At 40.4% G+C, this 18167-nt stretch overlaps 1 protein-coding gene across 1 annotated transcript; it reads right to left on the bottom strand.

Annotated features, from left to right (window-relative positions):
- Nucleotides 1-5798: 5798 nt before the first annotated feature.
- Nucleotides 5799-17193, bottom strand: UFM1 (ubiquitin fold modifier 1). Its single transcript, XM_059821641.1, has 6 exons — nucleotides 17170-17193; nucleotides 17032-17088; nucleotides 16539-16596; nucleotides 12033-12072; nucleotides 11608-11640; nucleotides 5799-7162 (listed from the first exon to the last, which is right to left on the bottom strand). Coding segments are annotated over exons 1-6 (258 nt in total). The 5' UTR covers nucleotides 17172-17193; the 3' UTR covers nucleotides 5799-7094.
- Nucleotides 17194-18167: the final 974 nt, after the last annotated feature.

Here is an 18167-nt window from a genome sequence, read left to right as displayed (position 1 = left end):
CAGGGCATGTGCAGGACAACCAAGGGATCAGGCCCAGCCAGCACGGGTTCATGAAAGGCAGGTCCTGCTTGACCAACCTGTTCTCGTTCTATGACCAGGTGACCCGCATAGTGGATGAGGGAAGGGCTGTCGAGGTTGTCTACCTGGACATTAGTAGAGCCTTTGACACTGTCTCCCACAGTATTCTCCTGGAGAAGCTGGTGACTCGTGGCTTAGACAGGTGCACTCTTTGCTGGGTAAAAAACTGGCTGGATGGCCGAGCCCAGAGAGTGGTGGTGAATGGAGTGAAATCCAGTTGGCGGCCGGTCACAAGCGGAGTCCCCCAGGGCTCAGTGTTGGGGCCGGTCTTGTTTAATATATTTATCGATGATCTGGATGAGGGGATAGAGTGCACCCTCAGCAAGTTTGCAGATGACACCAAGTTGGGTGTGAATGTTGATCCGCTTGAGGGTAGGAAGGCTCTACAGAGGGATCTGGACAGGCTGGATCGATGGGCCAAGGCCAATTGTATGAGGTTCAACAAGGCCAAGTGCCGGGTCCTGCACTTTGGCCACAACAACCCCAGGCAACACTACAGGCTTGGGGACGAGTGGCTGGAAAGCTGCCCTGAAGAAATGGATCTGGAGGTGCTGGCTGATAGCTGGCTGAATATGAGCCAGCAGTGTGCCCAGGTGGCCAAGAAGGCCAATGGCAACCTGGCCTGTATCAGAAATAGTGTGGCCAGCAGGAGTAGGGAGGTGATCGTGCCCCTGTACTCAGTGCTGGTGAGGCCGCACCTCGAATCCTGTGTTCAGTTTTGGGCCCCTCACTACAAGAAGGACATTGAGGTGCTGGAGCGTGTCCAGAGAAGGGCGACGAAGCTGGTGAGGGGTCTGGAGCACAAGTCTTATGAGGAGCAGCTGAGGGAACTGGGGATGTTCAGTCTGGAGAAGAGGAGGCTGAGGGGAGACCTTATCGCTCTCTACAATTACCTGAAAGGAAGTTGCAGAGAGGTGGGTGTTGGTCTCTTCTCCCATGTGACTAATGACAGGACTAGAGGAAATGGCCTAAAGTTGCGCCAGCGGAGGTTTAGGCTAGATATTAGGAAAAATTTCTTTACTGAGAGAGTGGTGAAACACTGGAACAGGCTGCCCAGGGAGGTGGCGGAGTCACCATCACTGGAGGTGTTCAAGGAACATGTGGATGAGGCATTGTGGGACATGGTTTAATGGGCATGGTGGTGTTGGCTGATGGTTGGACTTGATCTTGCAGGTCTTTTCCAACTGTAGTGATTCTGTGATTCTGTAATTCCCTCACATTTACTGTCTTATAAATATATAAATAGCCCTCAGCTCTTTAGTTGCATTTCTAAGATGTTTATGATAGCAAACAGAATAGCCCACATCTACTAAAATCTTGTGGCTTTTGTTATGAGAAGACATACAGTGTGAGCCTTGAATTGCAAAATGAACATGTAGCACAACAGGTAGGACAAAGCATATCCTCCACTTTTTTTTTTTTTTAGACTTTTCGTCAGACAGCAATAAATCTTTATCACAGCCAAGTCTTCTGAAGATAAAGATGTTGCACTTTTCAGGTGGCACTTCACCTTTGTGGCAGAATTCCATAGGGGCAAATCCTCAACCTTTTTTAGTGCCCAAACTGTCCCAGACTTATTTCTTGTCAAGACTTATAAGCAGTGAAAGGGATTGTGCATAGTGATCTTCCCTCTCGCAGTACACAAAGATTACTTTCAAGGTCTGTAAATAGAACTTGATTATAGGACAAACTTGATCTATTGTTCAAAATCGAACAGTGATTTTCTCCATTAAAATGATCAAAAGCCTCTAAGGTTGGCATAGTTCTTAGACGCAACATCTGGAATTTCTCATCAGTGAAAAGACACTGACAGTTCCCACTCAAAGCCTCAGGATTTTATTCATAGTAATAAACAGGAACACCTGCACCTTGTCTTTCTATTAGTGGCTATTTGTATGCACACCAAACAATTTAAAACCTGCTTTCCAGGAATATTTAACCTCTTCAGAGAGATAAAGGAGACCAATTCTATACTCTGAAAAAATGAAGCAGTAGAATTTTTTGTTTTCTTCTTCAGTACACACATTCTCTTCTTTGTTTGTAGACATATATTGGTTTTGCATGGCAAGGTTTTGGTAGCGGTGGGCTACAGGGGTGGCTTCTGTGAGAAGCTTCCCCCATGTCTGATAGAGCCAATGCCAGCTGGCTCCCAAGATGGACTCGCCCCTGGCCAAGGCTGAGCCCGTCAGTGATGGTAGTAGTGCCTCTGGGATAACATATTTAAGAAGGGGGGAAAACTGCTGCACAGTGGCAGCCGGAGAAGAGAGGAATGAGAATATGTGAGAGAAACAACTCTGTGGCCACCAAGGTCAGTGAACAAGGAGGGAGAAGAGTGTGAGGAGGAAGGACCTGGGGGTGTTAGTCAACAGCCAGCTGAATATGAGCCAGCAGTGTGCCCAGGTGGCCAAGAAGACCAACGGCATCCTGGCCTGTATCATAAACAGTGTGGACAGCAGGAGCAGGGAAGTGAATTGTCCCCCTGTACTCGGCGCTGGTGAGGCCGCACCTCGAATACTGTGTTCCATTTTGGGCCCCTTACCACAGGGCCATTGAGGTGCTGGAGCGTGTCCAGAGAAGGGCAATGAAGTGGGTGAGGGGTCTGGAACACAAGTCTTACGAGGAGTGGCTGAGGGAATTGGGGTTGTTTAGCCTGGAGAAGAGGAAGCTCGGGGGACAGAGACCTTATCGCTCTCTACAACTACCTGAAAGGAGGTTGTAGAGAGGTGGGTACTTGTCTCTTCTCCCAAATGACAAGTGATAGGACAAGAGGAAATGGCTGCACGTTGCATCAGGGGAGGTTTGGACTGGATATTAGGAAAAATTTCTTCACTGAAAGGGTTATCAGACATTGGAACAGGCTGCCCAAGGAGCTGGTGCCGTCACCCTCCCTGGAGGTATTTAAAAGACATGAGGATGAGGTACTTAGGGACATGGTTTAGTGGTGGACTTGGAAGTGTTAGGTTAATGGTTGGACTTGATGATCTTAAAGGTCTTTTCCAACTTGAACAGTTCTATGATTCTAAGGAGCGGTAGAGAAAATGTGTGATGAACTAACCACAACCCCCATTCCCCATCCCCTTATGCCACTTGGGAGGAGGAGGTAGATAATTCAGGAGTGAAGTTGAGCCTGAGAAGAAGGCAGGGATGGGGGGAAGGTGTTTTAAGATATGGTTTTATTTCTCGTTACCCCACTCTGATTTGATTGGCAATAAATTAAATTAATTTCCCCGAGTCAAGCCTGTTTTGCCCATGACAGTAATAGGAAGTGATCTCCCCATCCTCATCTCAACCCACAAACTTTTTGTTGTATTTTTCTCTCCCCTGTCCAGCTGAGGAGGGAGAGTGATAGAGTGGCTTTGTGGGCACCTGGTGTTGAACTAATTTTAACCTGACAAAGCTTTCTGTGAAGAACAACAAGCCTCCCCCACACTCCCACCAAGGCTGCTGAACCTGTTGTAACAAGAAAAAAAAAAAAAAAAAAGATGCAATTCAACTAATTATATCACATAAAAAAGCAGGTTTTCATACAAACAAGTTCTTATAATTTTGGTTTTGAACAAGTCCCTGGGAGCTTTGTATCATGTGCTAAACATCGAGATCAAACAACAGCAAGTAGGTAGTACAATGCAATAACCTATAATATTGACAGGAGAGGGAAGCATCTGTTGGGGATGGTATTCACAAAGGTTAACATTAGCCCCTGTAGGCTAATGCCTCAATGGCTTTCTCTAGTTAGTATAGAGAGAAAGGCTCCTCCAGAGGATGATTCAGAACTGAAGATTCATTTAGCTACTCTGAATCTCTCTCTGGAGGAACCTCACTTCCATTAAGTTCAGAAATAGCCTGCAGAGATTAGCCTCAAAAAGATCATGCTAGCCTTTGTGAATACTCCCCTGTATTTACCTTTCATCAGCAGGAACAGTGGCTGAAATTCACTACTGAGATGTATAGTCAGATATACTGTGTTTAAATCTGAACACTATGTATTGCACATGGACTGAATTTTACCCAGCTGGAGCTTAGTGCTCCTGCCAGAATCACTGAAAGACAGTCTCCACAGCGCTACTAGGATGACTGCAGGATTTCAGTTTTTCCACTGCCTTATTAAAGTGCTCCATTTGACAGCCACCCGCATGCTGCCGTACAAAGGACTGCTGTGCCCCCAGCACCTTCAGAATCCACTAACACCCTGCAGTGGCACTAGCACAGCTCCTTCTCTCACTCCAACTGCTCATTGTATCACTGGAGCAGCAGCGGGAACTGCGTTTTCACCATCAACCTAAACACAAAGAAGAAAGATTCTCAACTTTTGAGACCTGCTGTCAACAATTTTTACGGTTATTATTTAGTAGCAACAAGAGAGGAGAATGGTCTTTTAATCTCAAACACAAAATAAAGTTGGATTTTGTGGCTTGGGAACACAGTGAAGAAAGCCATAGCACTGATAGAACTATTACCAGGGCCATTTCCTACATCTTCCAGTTCTTCTATACTTCATCAGGTCATTGTGCTTCCCTCCCTGAAAAATTTCCACGATATCTTCAAATTCTATCAAGTAATAGATTTGAGCAAAGTAAGGCTTCTATAATACTGTATAAACCAAAAGAATGATTACAGCTCTTTAAAAGTTTTGGTGGGACTTTTCACTTCAATGCTTTATAATTCTGTCAAAATCTCTCTTCACAGAATATCTTTGTAATATAAACCAGCCAACCTTTTACAAATGTAAAATAAAGAAAAAAAGACCCTTTAAATTGACTTTGCTGAAGGCATGACAAAGTTAATCACAAACAACGCAAGTCTTTCATTTAACATCAGTCAAATTAGAACCAGAGCGAAAGACAATACAAACTCCAGGTAGAGTTGATTTCCGAAGTATGCCTTAAAGTATGGTTAGACAAACCAGTACCAGTCTGAGAGCACAGCACTCTTTTCACAATCTTATGATGACTCCCAAGCCCTAGGAATTCTGGTTCTAAACTTAAATTCTTCCTATACAACCATGTCAAACATGAATTGGACATAACAAAACGAACTTGAAACCTCAAATCAACTTGCAAACATCTGCTAAGTACATTTTACCACTGAAATCAAGCCTCTTTACCAAATGGAAAAGTTATGTTCAGGTTTTAGAGACCATATTGAGACAGAGGTGTGATGAACACAGAAAGTACTATATAGAGACCAGTTATTGTTCAAAATGAACAGATCCTTTACATGTTACATAAACTACTTGCAACGCAGTATGTTAAACAAATACTTTATGCTGTGTTATTACCTAAGTAACAGTGTAAGAAATGTTAGCCCCCATCTGAAATTCGTTTTACATAACACTCCCTTACATAAACATCACAGCATCTTAATTTCAAAATGCATTTAACCATGATGGCCTTTCGAAACTATATTGCACCTTTAGACGGGGCGGGGGGGGGAGGTTCCTGTTTGTTATATTCCGGTACCAGGTGTTTTTTCAGGTGTTCAGTCAAGAGATTTGCAGACAAAAATTACAAGCAATTCATTTGGCTCATCCTAATTATATTGTGGCATTAGATTAATAGAAATTATGCACTCTGCCCTTTAAGGGCAATGTTCTGTAGAATTCTGCACAATAATCTTTTGGCTTGAAATGAATCTCAAAGCATGTTGATTAGAAGGTTAAAGGGCAGAGTTTTTAATTTTTGTCAAAATCTAATTAAGAATATGAGAGGAACAAAGCTTGCACCTTTTTCATATAATTGTTTATTAAAATAAAAGAAAAACTGGAATCTTACAATTCATCTTAGAGTTGGAAAATGTTTATAGTCAAATACCACTTTCAGAAGAGTTTTCCTCTATATACTCAATTTACACCCACTCAGAAGGGCATTTTGTACTTCTGCACTGACACATTATCTGAACATCTTTCTAGAGCACGATTATTGCACAGGACAGTTGCATTCGTGACAATACTCATTTAACCAAGCACTACATCGCCCACTGTTCTTTCTGTTAAACTCAGTAGGACAGAAAAAATGCAATAGGGTAAGATTTTGCCAGATACATTAAATCATGAAGTACATTACCAGTTCAAGAAAAGCAGCAATTTCTCTAATTAAAACACACAACTGATAATTTACCCCTGGCAATTTATAAACAAGAAGCATATAATCTGAACACAAACATTTCAGTGAATTCTATGCTGTTTCCCATGTAATACGCAGTAACAAAACAAGACTTTTAGACTAAAAGAACCAATATTAGTTTACTGAAAAAGGAATGATGTATTTGACCAGTACCTACACATTCCCAGATTACGCTACAATCCTTCTCAGCTGATGGCACTTCATGTGAGGAGATTAGGTCTCACAAATTCTCTGAAACTGCATTCAATTTAACTTCCCAATATGTCAAATGAATTCTTAACACATAGAAACTTCCATTTTCTCCTTTAACTAAAGTATTTGCAGCAATTAGATCTTACAATTACTTTGGAACATTTGGCAGTTATTTACTTATTTGAGTAATAAACCCCTGAAATTTTCCTTCTATTTGAGCTTAATACTTGAACCATGTGAAAACTGTTCCTCTAAACATGTAAGTAAGTTTAGGGGAAAAAAATTTAAAAAAAAAGTTTTAGCCCTCAGTAGGAACAATTTCTTTGTAGCAAAATCATAACACAGCTCCCCCTTCCACAAAGTAGGCTCAACAATATTCAATATTCTAAATATCTGTTGATCGTCGCTGTGTGTTTACCCTTGTGGTGTCAGCAACACCTATAGAGAAGTGTATCTTTCCTTCAGGAACATAACATGGAATCAGTCCATTCTTCTACTAGTCAAGGAAGATTCAGCGCATGAATGAATATATTTTAACAAGCAAATGAAACCTTATCTCTGTTTAAAAAAAAATAAAAATCCTGGGAAGTAATTTTTGCTAGCTTTAAAAAAGGCCAATTCATTAGTTGCATTTTGAAGTTCCAAAATAAATAGACCTTTGCAGCATGGCAATGTCACTTATTCCAAAGCTTTCAGCAGACGTTAAGAACTCCCAACTCGATCTCTGGGAATAATCCGTAGATCTGAACCATGTTTTAGAAATACATTTCCTAAACAAACAAACAAAACAGAATGTGTTACCAACCAACCAAATAAAATGTTACCTAAACAAGCATAAACATTTAAAGCATAATAATGTTAGGTCAGTGTTTAACATCTTTGTAGTAATTCCTCTAATATACCAGAAATCATTTTTTTACGTTTCCATGGAATTTCATCTTATGCCTTTTATTCCAAAGAGCTCTTATTTTTAAAAAAAAAATACCAGACCCAAAGTCATCGAAGACTTGCAACTGTCGCCTTTCAAACTCTGCAGTTCCATACTTGAATGTCTGACTACACTTATATGCCATAATAATTTCAAAACCAGGAAATGAAGTTTTACTTCTCCAGAATTATTTTTTTATCTTGAGGTCATTCATGCATACACGCATTTTTAATTCTCTCCTTGGTTCAGTATTTATCTGCTTCTAACTTCAGAACCTCTACTGTACCTTTCTTTTACGAAGGCTCTCCACATATCCAAGCATCAGTCAGTCTCATTTCAGCATAAAAAAATCTTAAACTTCATATTTATTACTGTATAGTCTTAATAACGATAAGCTTTTCAAGAGACATAGTATGAAAATTAGAAGTTTCTAATACTCAGACATCTAGAATATTTTCTGCATTTATTCAGGACTGTCATTCAGGTTGCTTTTTTTTTTTCTATTAAATGTAACATTTGAAAATGAAACCACATTGCTAAAAGTGGTGCATTATTTAATTACTATATTGAACTTTAACTTCATACTGCTGCTGCATGAAACAGACTATATGCAATTCTACAATATCAGGTTTCAATAATATCTGCCTATTCTTATTTATCTTTGTGTTGACTTACAGAAACAGAGTTACTATTTCTCACCCAAGCACCCCATTTCATGGATGTAGAGCGCTCCCATAAAAAAGATTAAAATATTTAACATTTGTTCAAGTTATTAGCATACCCTTTTTCAAACGTCACTTTTCTGGCACGTGGATCAGGATCAGAACCATTCTACTCATTCAATATAACAACTAGTAGAAAATCAGTTCAAAAGAATGTGTTACCAGAAGACGTTCTGTTTTTAGAGATCTGCCAAGACCACACACTGAAGAGATCTGTAAAACCCACTGAAAGCAAATCTGTCACACCAGCAAACCAGAGAACTAAGCTTACCAATCTAGATGAAAAGTATCTGTATTGCAATGGCCCTCATAAAACTCTAAAATTTTAAAACAGGCCACAGCTGCATCTCATGCAGACAGCAGTTCACCTCACCTCTCAGTCTGTTTCCATCATTAATATCACAGTGGTTTTCTTAAACTTATGGCATACTGTTCCCTGAACTATCAAGGATTTAAAATGGAAATCAGTACAGGAATTAAGTGCTAAGCCTAGCTTCTTCAGCTTTCATTTCCCCTCCTCCATGGAATCATGTAGGGAGAATGACAGGAAGTCATACTTGAGGAGTACTTTTATTCAGAAAGGTGGGGAAATAGTGGAACGGTACAAAACCTCTGAAATCCCCAAGGATTACTAAGATTTTATTCCTAGATCATCTTATTTTGGTAAGTTTTTGAAGACTAAAGTTACTGTTCAATCTACAGGAACTTTAATACATGCAAAAAAGAAAAAAAGAAGGGGAAAAAGAGTACATTTTATCCTACCAAGTTTCTGAGATTTCAATTAATAAGGCTGAACATGAGGTTACATCTAAATTATGTATGTTTACTTGTAAACTGAGGAGGGACATTGGTCTGAGTCTTTTGTTTGGTGCAGGACATTTTTTGGTTGGGTTTTTGAGGGGGGGGGGTGTTGTTTTTTGGGTTGTTTTTTTTTTCCCCCAGTTTAAGGGCAACATCACACAGCACTTTCAGGGCAATGGTACCTTCTCTGCTAAAAAAAAAAATCCATGTGCAATCCATGTGCTTAATCTTACCTTTGCAGGTAAGATTAAGACTGTGATGAAAACTTTTTGCATCTAGATGCTTTTGATTTACCCGATCCTTGATTATGAGATGCTGTCTTACACTACTACTGAATAATTCCTCAACATTTATAAGAACTTACGAGAGGTAAAGCAAATCAATTGGATATATGAATTAAATATGCATAGCTGCAAGCGTGATGAACTACCTTATGGATGTTTTCATTCAGCAGTCAAGTAGTCCTAAATACATTTACTTTGCAGGACTAAACTACAACTAGTTTGAGCTACGTAATACAAAATGAAAGTATACTTTTGAGGAAGAGAAACAGTGTAAGTATACCTTAACTTAAGCAACTGACTTCACCTGTTTTGCCTAAGTATTCTTAAGTGGTCATGTGAAAATGTGGCTTTACATGTGGGTGATGATCTAGTAGCTAAACTAAATTATTAGTTTTATTATCTGTTTTTAATACACTTGGTCATGAAGACAGCATCAGCTAAGGAGTCTGCCTGAGGCAGTACACCTGTCAAACCATAATCCAGGCGTGCTAAAGCAAGCCCAGGAAGGCCAGAAAGATCCAGTGGAGCAGAAAGCCAAACGCTCACTTGATCTTAGTTTTCAAATGTTGTTGATGCAATCGCAGACCTCAGAAATGTGTCACTACACATAAATGGTTCCTTTTACAGCTCCAAGAAATTCCCCAAACTAATGTCAAGTAATTGCTCTTCTAACCATCAGATGGTATTATGTGCTTGGCAAGGATTTACTTTATACTATTTATATTGCATAGCTAAGTATGCTGATAATACCTTGCTTTCTGATTCTCTCTTTCGATCTGAAAAAAAAAAATGGTGTGGTATCTTCAATAATGACTGGCAGACAGAGGGCACAAATGAATGAGACCTGGCAGAGATTTCATGCAAAAAAACAGAGAAGCAGCAAAAAACAGAGAAGCAGCAAAAAACAGAGAAGCAGCAAAAAACAGAGAAGCAGCAAGTCTCCATCAACTGTTCATCACATTTGCAAGCAGGAGTAAAATTAGATTCAGTTTTCACTGGATGACTGTGTTCCACAAGCACTAAAGCCATTCCTATTATTTCTTAGTATCATAGCATCGTTTAGTTTGGCAAGACCTTTAAGATCATCGACTCCAACCATTAACCTAGCACTGCCAAGACCACCACTAAACCATGTCCCTAAGCGCCTCATCCTCACGTCTTTTAAATACTTCCAGGGAGGGTGACTCAACCACCTCCCTGGGCAGCCTGTTCCAGTGTTTCACCACTCTCTCAGTAAAGAAATTTTTCCTAATATCCAGCCTAAACCTCCCCTGGTGCAACTTGAGGCCATTTCCTCTTGTCCTATCACTGGTCACTTGGGAGAAGAGACCAACACCCACCTCTCTACAACCTCCTTTCAGGTAGTTGTAGAGAACGATAAGGTGTCTGTCCCTGAGCTTCCTCTTCTCCAGGCTAAACAACCACAGTTCCCTCAGCCGCTCCTCATAAGGCTTGTGCTCCAGACCCTTCACCCGCTTCATTGCTTTTCTTTGGACACGCTCCAGCAACTCAGTGTCTTTCTTGTAGCGAGGGGCCCAAAATGGAACACAGTATTCAAGATGCGGCCTCACCAGTGCTGAGTACAGGGGGACAATCACTTCCCTGCTGTCCACACTGTTTCTGATACAGGCCAGGATGCCGTTGGCCTTCTTGGCCACCTGGGCACACTGCTGGCTCATATTCATAGCAGAAATTAATGAACATGTCTTCCCTAACATGATACTCCACTACACCATAACTCACATCTCAAATGGGTCATTAGATTATTGTAATAATTTCCAGATTAATTTAAAAGTATAGTGTTTCAAGAACAAGTCCACAGAAGCCTGCTTCCAGACAACAGACCATTATTAGTACAATTCAAAATCTGTATTACGTTTCCATGTATTTCAGGAGGTGATGGGGAAAAGCTTTACATTTCTCTGTGACAGAGATAAACACTTGTCTCATAGCAAGCCTCCACAGTTGAAATCAGAGATTTCTCACCTGGAATCCCTTAGTGAGAACAAGAGGGCTATTGGCAAGAAGATCCCCTCTTCTTGAAAACATGCTTTCCAAAGCCCCTAAAGTTCCTGCTCTAAAACTGAGTATTATTTTTTTAAATATACCTCATCAGAACTGCTGCTAAAATAGCAAATTCTATTGAACTAGCTATCGTGAGGGAAAAATATAGCTATTACTTGTTGTTTCAGTAACATGAAATACAGTACTGCTCTTTTAAACGGCACATTAAATAGCTAAGCCCTGTAGATCAGAAGTGCCTCATTTCTTCACAGACCTAAATAAACAAATGTTGAACAACAGATCTGTGAACGTAACCTTTTACACAGTACACTGACCATAGTTTCCAGCTACTGGGTAATGCTTCTCCCATTTAGAAATCAAAACTTAAAATATAAATCAACTCCGAGTGCTACGCATTAGTTTAAAAGAAAAATAACCGATGTTTTTAACACTGGGCTTCATAAATAGTAACTTACCTGCTGTCTGTGCAGGGTTTATTCCTATTCCATCTAGGAAAAAAAACCATTTAAATAAAAAAAAGAGAGGGGAAGGTGAAACAGACATAATACCATTTACTACTCTAACAAGATGTAATTATTACATCAGGTCTTTGAGCAGCTATTTCCTCTAATCAAAACTAGTCTTATCACAGGAGCTAACAAGAAACCTTCAGCACAGAAAATCCATGCTATGTTAGGACAAAACCAAATTAATAATATTAGTGGTTTAATACCTTCATCCCATGCATAAGCAATTTAAATAACACTGCAATATTATTAAATTCAGTTTGTAGTCTGTAGAGATTGTGAAAGAAAAGACACTTCTGCTTTTATCAATACCCCTTCACTGAAACAACAATACAAAAACTATTAAAAAATATATATATAAACTATATTCTTACCATTTGTTATAATGGCACTTGTTGCTGCAGGAACTTTGAACTAAAGGAATTAAGACATAAAGGAAATAAGACTAAAGGAAATAGGACAAAATAACATAAGAGACATAGTTAAAGCAGAAAATATATGGGGAATATTCAAAGAATTACAATTTTAGCTGGTTCAGGTACAAAAACATGAGAAAAGATTCCCCTCAGATTTACAGATATAGCAAAATAACGGTTTAAAGTCAAAGTTGATTAGACACCTCAATACAGAATGCCAAATTTGCAGTACTAAAAAACTAATTAAATCCAATTATTACTCATTAGATAAAATATAAAAGTTAAGCATCCGCAAAGTTAAGAAATATTAGTTCTTATTATATTAAATAAAGGAATACCTAAAACATGTATGGAAATGAACTTCTAAGAAGCATACCTGTTACGTCTAACAGGAGTTAAACAAGAATTAGCTTGAGCTAATCTTGGTTAATTTTGACAAATTTCCTAGCTTTCTTCCTGGCTCTATCGGGACATCTCCAACTGCACTGCTCCAAGAGAAGAGTTCACTCCAGGATTTGCTTACAAAAGGAAGCATTAAGAGCACTGCATCAGATCTGCCTCCCTCCTCGATTTCTGACACCAGCATAAGCAGACTTTGTACCCTCAATCACCACCATGTGTCTCCACACTACCCCACCTCCATGCGCATCATATGCCGTCAGTTTTACAACACGAAAAGCCCTACTCAGGTGGGGTTGCATTACATACAGGCTTCAAGCTGTTTCAGAAGATCTGAACTGAGATGGGGAAGCCAAAAATAATTATTTCTCAGGACTAGAGGGAGCCAGGCAGAGCCAGAGAAAAATCCTGCACTACCTAATGTGGTTGGACCACAAGGGACAGAAAGGGTAGGGTGGTACAAGTCAGTCAGTGCTACTTGGTTGGTCTGAGGACCAAAGGTTGCTCCTTGGGCTTCCTTTACTTAGCACAATAAAAAACCCCTAAGGCCAAAGATTGATTTCTCAGCAATGAGCAAGTATCAGTGAAACCTCCTCACAAAGCACTTCATCATCCTCCTCTCTATACTGCATAAGAAAAAGGGCAGCTAACTGTGAATGCTAACACTGAGTGCTTCCCTGGAAGAAGGGCAGAGCTCTCCAGCCTGCTGAACAAGTCACTTCAGCCATGCCTTTCAATGGCATTCACTAGTTGTGCTTTCCTCATTTTCTGATTGCTCAACCTAAGATTTCCAGGTCTGAAGAAAGCAAACCTTCATTCTAAAGTTCACCAACTTTGGGAATCTTGACTTAGCAGTCTAAGGAGAAATCTTTTAACAGGTTTGGCTTTTGTGTTTGATTTTTTTTTTTCATAATAAGAAAAAATGAATTTATAAGGTTTCAGCAGTGGGATTACTGTCACCCATATTAAGTCCTGCCTCCTAGAATGAGTCCACCTCCAATTCAAAAAGAACACAAAAAAAAACCTGAACAAGCAGGAAATATATGTTTAACTTAATACTTAAGTTATTTTTCAACAAGCAGGTTTCCATTGTAACTAAATGATACCATGGATCTTTCATCCTAAATCATCTGAAAAAAACCAAAAAATGTAACTTCTAGAATGTTAAGTGCCTCTTCTCATTTCTTCTCTGTCTCTTGCATCTCTCAATGCATGAAAGGAATGGATCATTCACAGGAGGATGGATGTCTCTACTCATTTTGTGTCATTTTGCTTTTCAGTAGGAGAATCTATCTGATGCCAATAGACTAGGCGCACATGAGAACTGTGGAGCAACCAGTCAGTGAAGCACTAGTTAAGATTCTCTTCTTGCTTCATATTGTACTGTGTTAGAAGAGAATAAAATACTTTGTTATCTTAGCCCAAAATACTGGGTCAAACAGCAACAGTTGTCAGCTATATGCTCAGCACATGAAAATCATCACAAGTATAACACAGAAAGGGAAACTACTGCTGGAAATAGTTACACATAGTTTGGTGCAATATGGTTCACTGCTTAAATCAAGAATCCTTCCTGGGCTGCTAAGCATATGTTTCCCTTGCTGAAAATATACAAGCTTTCTGTGATACAAAGTCAAATGGATACTCAAGTAGCAAAGAGGTTCTGTATTCAGTAGATAATCCCTGGCTTGCTTTGAAACCAAATTGGGTAACACCCAGCCCCAAACTCACACACTTTAAAGAAAGAGATTGTTTGCTTTAAAAACTTTAGAAATTGATAACTGAGGCTGGCATGAAACTCATTTTCTCAAATGCCAGGAAATACATTTGTCAAGACCTACCGTCAAAATATAAGAAAAAGATGACAATCATCTATGAACAATTATATCCCTTTCTCATTTTTTACAATGATGCTAAAAATCCTCTACAGTAATAAGCTCATCTCCTTTTTGCGCAACGAATAGCAGATAAGTGCATTAAACCATAGTATTTTAGCATCAATCTACCAAGAGTAACATTAGAATAACTAAAGAATACTTTCAAAAATGTATGTTTATGAAAGAATTTAACTTTATTTAATGGAAATGGATTACTATTCTAGTAATAATTCCACAAATGCCAGAGAAGTTTTTTTGTAAGTGTTGTACAAATGTACACCTGAGATATATACCAAGCAGCTCTAACAGATGAAGGGAAAAACCTAATAGATATCACACATTGTAAATAAGAACATTAACACTGTCATGATAAACTGTGACAATTGTGGCAAGAACTATAAATAGATAAAAACTGAAGAGTTTTGTTTCCAATACTCTACATTCCAATTTGCATTTTTTATATATAGCCTGTAAGACAAACAGAGAAAATAAAAAATAAGGAAAGAGTTAAATTTGCATTATCCAAATTATCACTGCCAAATGTATATATTGGGAAGGGCTGAGACTGCTACAAATGATTGAGACTTCCTGAGACCTCCCCATTTAATGATCCAGTTTTCTTTCTCTTCCAGCTCTGCCAGTCATGAACTGTGTACAACGAACATTTAATGGAATTACTCTAGTGAGCCTTAACAACACTGGATTCTTTTGCATTGCATCACACATTTTCAATTATTTCTTCTGAGCCTCCAAAACACATCTACAATTGCTGACCCAGAGTGGTCTGAGGTCAAACAGCAAAACTCCCACAGATGCTCAAAATACTCACATCAACTAAAAGAACAGTTTGCTAAATGTGAATATTGAAGTAATTAATTCTTCTCTAAATCCATTTCACATAGGACCCTATCACCAACTAACACTGTAGTTCCATGAGTAGGTAAAGTTTGCAGGTTTGATGGCAACCCTCCCACCAGAAGTAGTCCCTCACTCCTGGTGTCTCCAACTACTCAGTCCCACTCCAATCTTTCCTGGTCCTTCCTAGTAGTCTATGAGACTTTTCAGCCTAGTCTCTATGTACGGGTTGTATGGGCACAGCTGCATTAGTTTAGATTATAAATAACTGGGAAAAAAAACATAGGGAAAAAAAGCAATTAAATCAGCAAATATCTTTAACAGCATTTACTATTCTGTATTTTGTTCTGTTCAAGCAAAGTTACAACAAACGAACAATCCACAACCTCCCCCCACAACCTATGTTTCCGCTAAGAACTTCTGTCACATAGTGGTATAACACTAACAACATAAGGAGACTCAAGACACGTAGTTCATTATCCTTCCTAATTATTTCTTTTATTACAGTTCCAATGCTTGAACAAATGAAATTTTCAATAACCCCGAATTTTCCAGGTTTTCCTAAAAAGACAGAAGGGGAATTGCAAGTACAGACTCTCAGCTGAATCTGTTTGCTGACTAGATCAAAAAAGCCATCATGCTTGTGAGTACTTTATTTTACTATTTACACCCAGAATAACACCTCTTAATCTTTGTACACTTAATCTGAAACAAACAGGATGCAACTCTTCAAATACATTATATAGGCAATTGAGGCATCTATTGGTTTTGGGTTCCACATGAAAGATCAAACACCCAGAAACCACAGAACACATTATCCAAGTCTTATTCATTTAAGTCTGTTTTTTGAATCGAGCCCATATGTCTAATCTTAATACTTTCTATAATAAGAAATTGTATGTATTCCAAAATCAGAGATTACTGGAACTGAATGTGAGAAAAGTTTAAGAATTTCCTGAATAATTCTAAAGAATTTTCTGGATATTCTACATAGGCAATGTAAAATATTAAATATTCAATAGCGGTATCTTTTAATTATGTTCACTATCATAAATTTTTACGTTATTGATATAAAACGGTTTAATTTAATTGCAAAGAAGAACAGGAAATGTGTCAATACCTGCTGTTGATGTGTAAATTGGGCAAGAATCGCTAAGTTTAGGATTCTGAAAGTTTTGGCAGGCCCTCACTGACACCAGTAAAGCTTGCGTCCACAGGTATCTAAAAAGAGCATTCCTTGTGCTGAATTAACCATTGTATTTTACAATTAAAAAGCTTTTGCTTTCAGGGATGTGCAAAAAGTTAAAAACCAACGTCATCACTTTCTACTTACTTCTTCTGCAGCAAACTTCAAGACAGCTGTGAAAGGTGTACTTTCAGGCACACTTAACCTGAAATCACAATGTAAGTAAAAGCGTGACTGCTAAGACAAACTGAAAAGCAACTCTATTTGTTGTAGAACTACACATTAAAATTTCACTTTTACCGATGGTAAAACTCTCGCCAAAGATGTGTGCGTTCTATTTAAGGTCCACATCAAAGCCTAAGAAGCAACCAAAGATCCGCACGGCAGTAAAACGAAGTAGAAAAGCCCTGACAGGAGAGTTAACAACAGAAAACCGCCTCTCGTTTCACACAGAGGAGAAAAATGCCTTTTCCACTCGTGCGAGAGCCCTGTCAGGATGACCATTAAAAGCCACGCGGCTCAGGAGCGCGTATGTTTGCGCTGCCGCCGGTTTTCACGGCCTCCTCGCGTCACGCAGCGACACCGCAGCGCGGCCCCGGCCCCGGGCACGGCCCCGGCCCCGGCCCGCCACACCACTCACACTTTGTAAGGCAGCCGCGGGTCCGAGGTAAGCGTCACTTTAAAGGTAACCTTCGACCTGGGGAGAGCGAGGAGAAAGCAGCGGGTTACGGCGGGGAGTGAGGGGGGCAGCGGGGTGCGGGGTCGCTCAGTCACTCACATGATGCTCCCAAGCTCCGCCGCTCCCCACCGACACGTCAACCGCCGCCCGGCGCCCGAGGGGGCCTTCGATGCCCCTTCCGCCTCCTGAGCTGCCCGCAGCGCGCCTGATCAAAAAGGAAAAATAAACATGCTCTGGCGTCCGCTACGGGGGAGGGAGCAGGGGTGTTCTGCCCCGGCGCCCCACTGGCGCAGGGAGGGGAGAGGCTGAGCGGTGGGCGAGCTGCACCGGAGAACGGCGGTGAGGATTTCTAATGAGGCAGTGGCTCTGGCTGTTCCGCACTGGAGGTAGGACTCCGGTACTGGGACCCCGCGTTTTCGTAGGCGTCGTGGAGTGACGTCCGGGAGGGGCCGTGGAGGGAGCGGGGTGGGCGGGACGGGGCCGAGGGCTTGGCGGGTGGCGTGCCCCGGGCCCGGCACGGCTGAGGGACATGGCGGGTGGCGGCCTGCGCGCCTCGCACCGGGCCGGCGGGGTCGGAGGTGTGGGGCCGTTAAACAAAGATGAGTCCCCTTCTTCTGAACAAATGCCAACAAGGGACTGCTGGATGTATGTGTGTGCTTGTATATAATTACGGGTGTGTGTATGTGTTTGTATTTATATATGTGCGTGTGTGTGTATGCAAATGTATACGTCTAATGCGGGGGTGGGGGTGGTTCATCGTTGGGTTTGGTTACCTGAGGTTTCGAGTCCCTGTGTCGGTCTCAAATGGAAATGTTCCGCAGGTGCTTGTTGAAGTGATGCAGGGGAAGACGGTTGCAAATACCAATTCCCACCCCCTTAACATTCAAAATCTTTCACATCTTCCTCATGAAAGGGGAGGTAGAGGTTGGAGTTTTGTTTGGATAGTGATGGATACTTTTGTGGCAGAAAAATAGCAGTTTCCAGTTTTGTTCATCTGTGACTTTTGACAAGCTCATTTCTTTTAAAGGCTAAATAAGGTTGCATGGAAGTGCAAAGTAGTTTTCTCTTTAATGCTTGTTCATCTGTTAATGCAGGTG

Source organism: Gavia stellata, chromosome 1 (genome assembly GCF_030936135.1).
Source record: "Gavia stellata isolate bGavSte3 chromosome 1, bGavSte3.hap2, whole genome shotgun sequence".
Taxonomy (NCBI): domain Eukaryota; kingdom Metazoa; phylum Chordata; class Aves; order Gaviiformes; family Gaviidae; genus Gavia; species Gavia stellata.
This window is presented reverse-complemented; position numbering and strand designations above follow the sequence as displayed.

What these genes read in the sequence shown, in the direction of transcription:
- UFM1 (XM_059821641.1), bottom strand. An exon ending in AAGTGCCATTATAACAAATG is followed by an intron (nt 11,641 to 12,032) that starts GTAAGAATATAG and finishes TTTTTTTCCTAG; the next exon opens with ATGGAATAGGAATAAACCCT. An exon ending in AAACCCTGCACAGACAGCAG is followed by an intron (nt 7,163 to 11,607) that starts GTAAGTTACTAT and finishes TTGTTTGTTTAG; the next exon opens with GAAATGTATTTCTAAAACAT.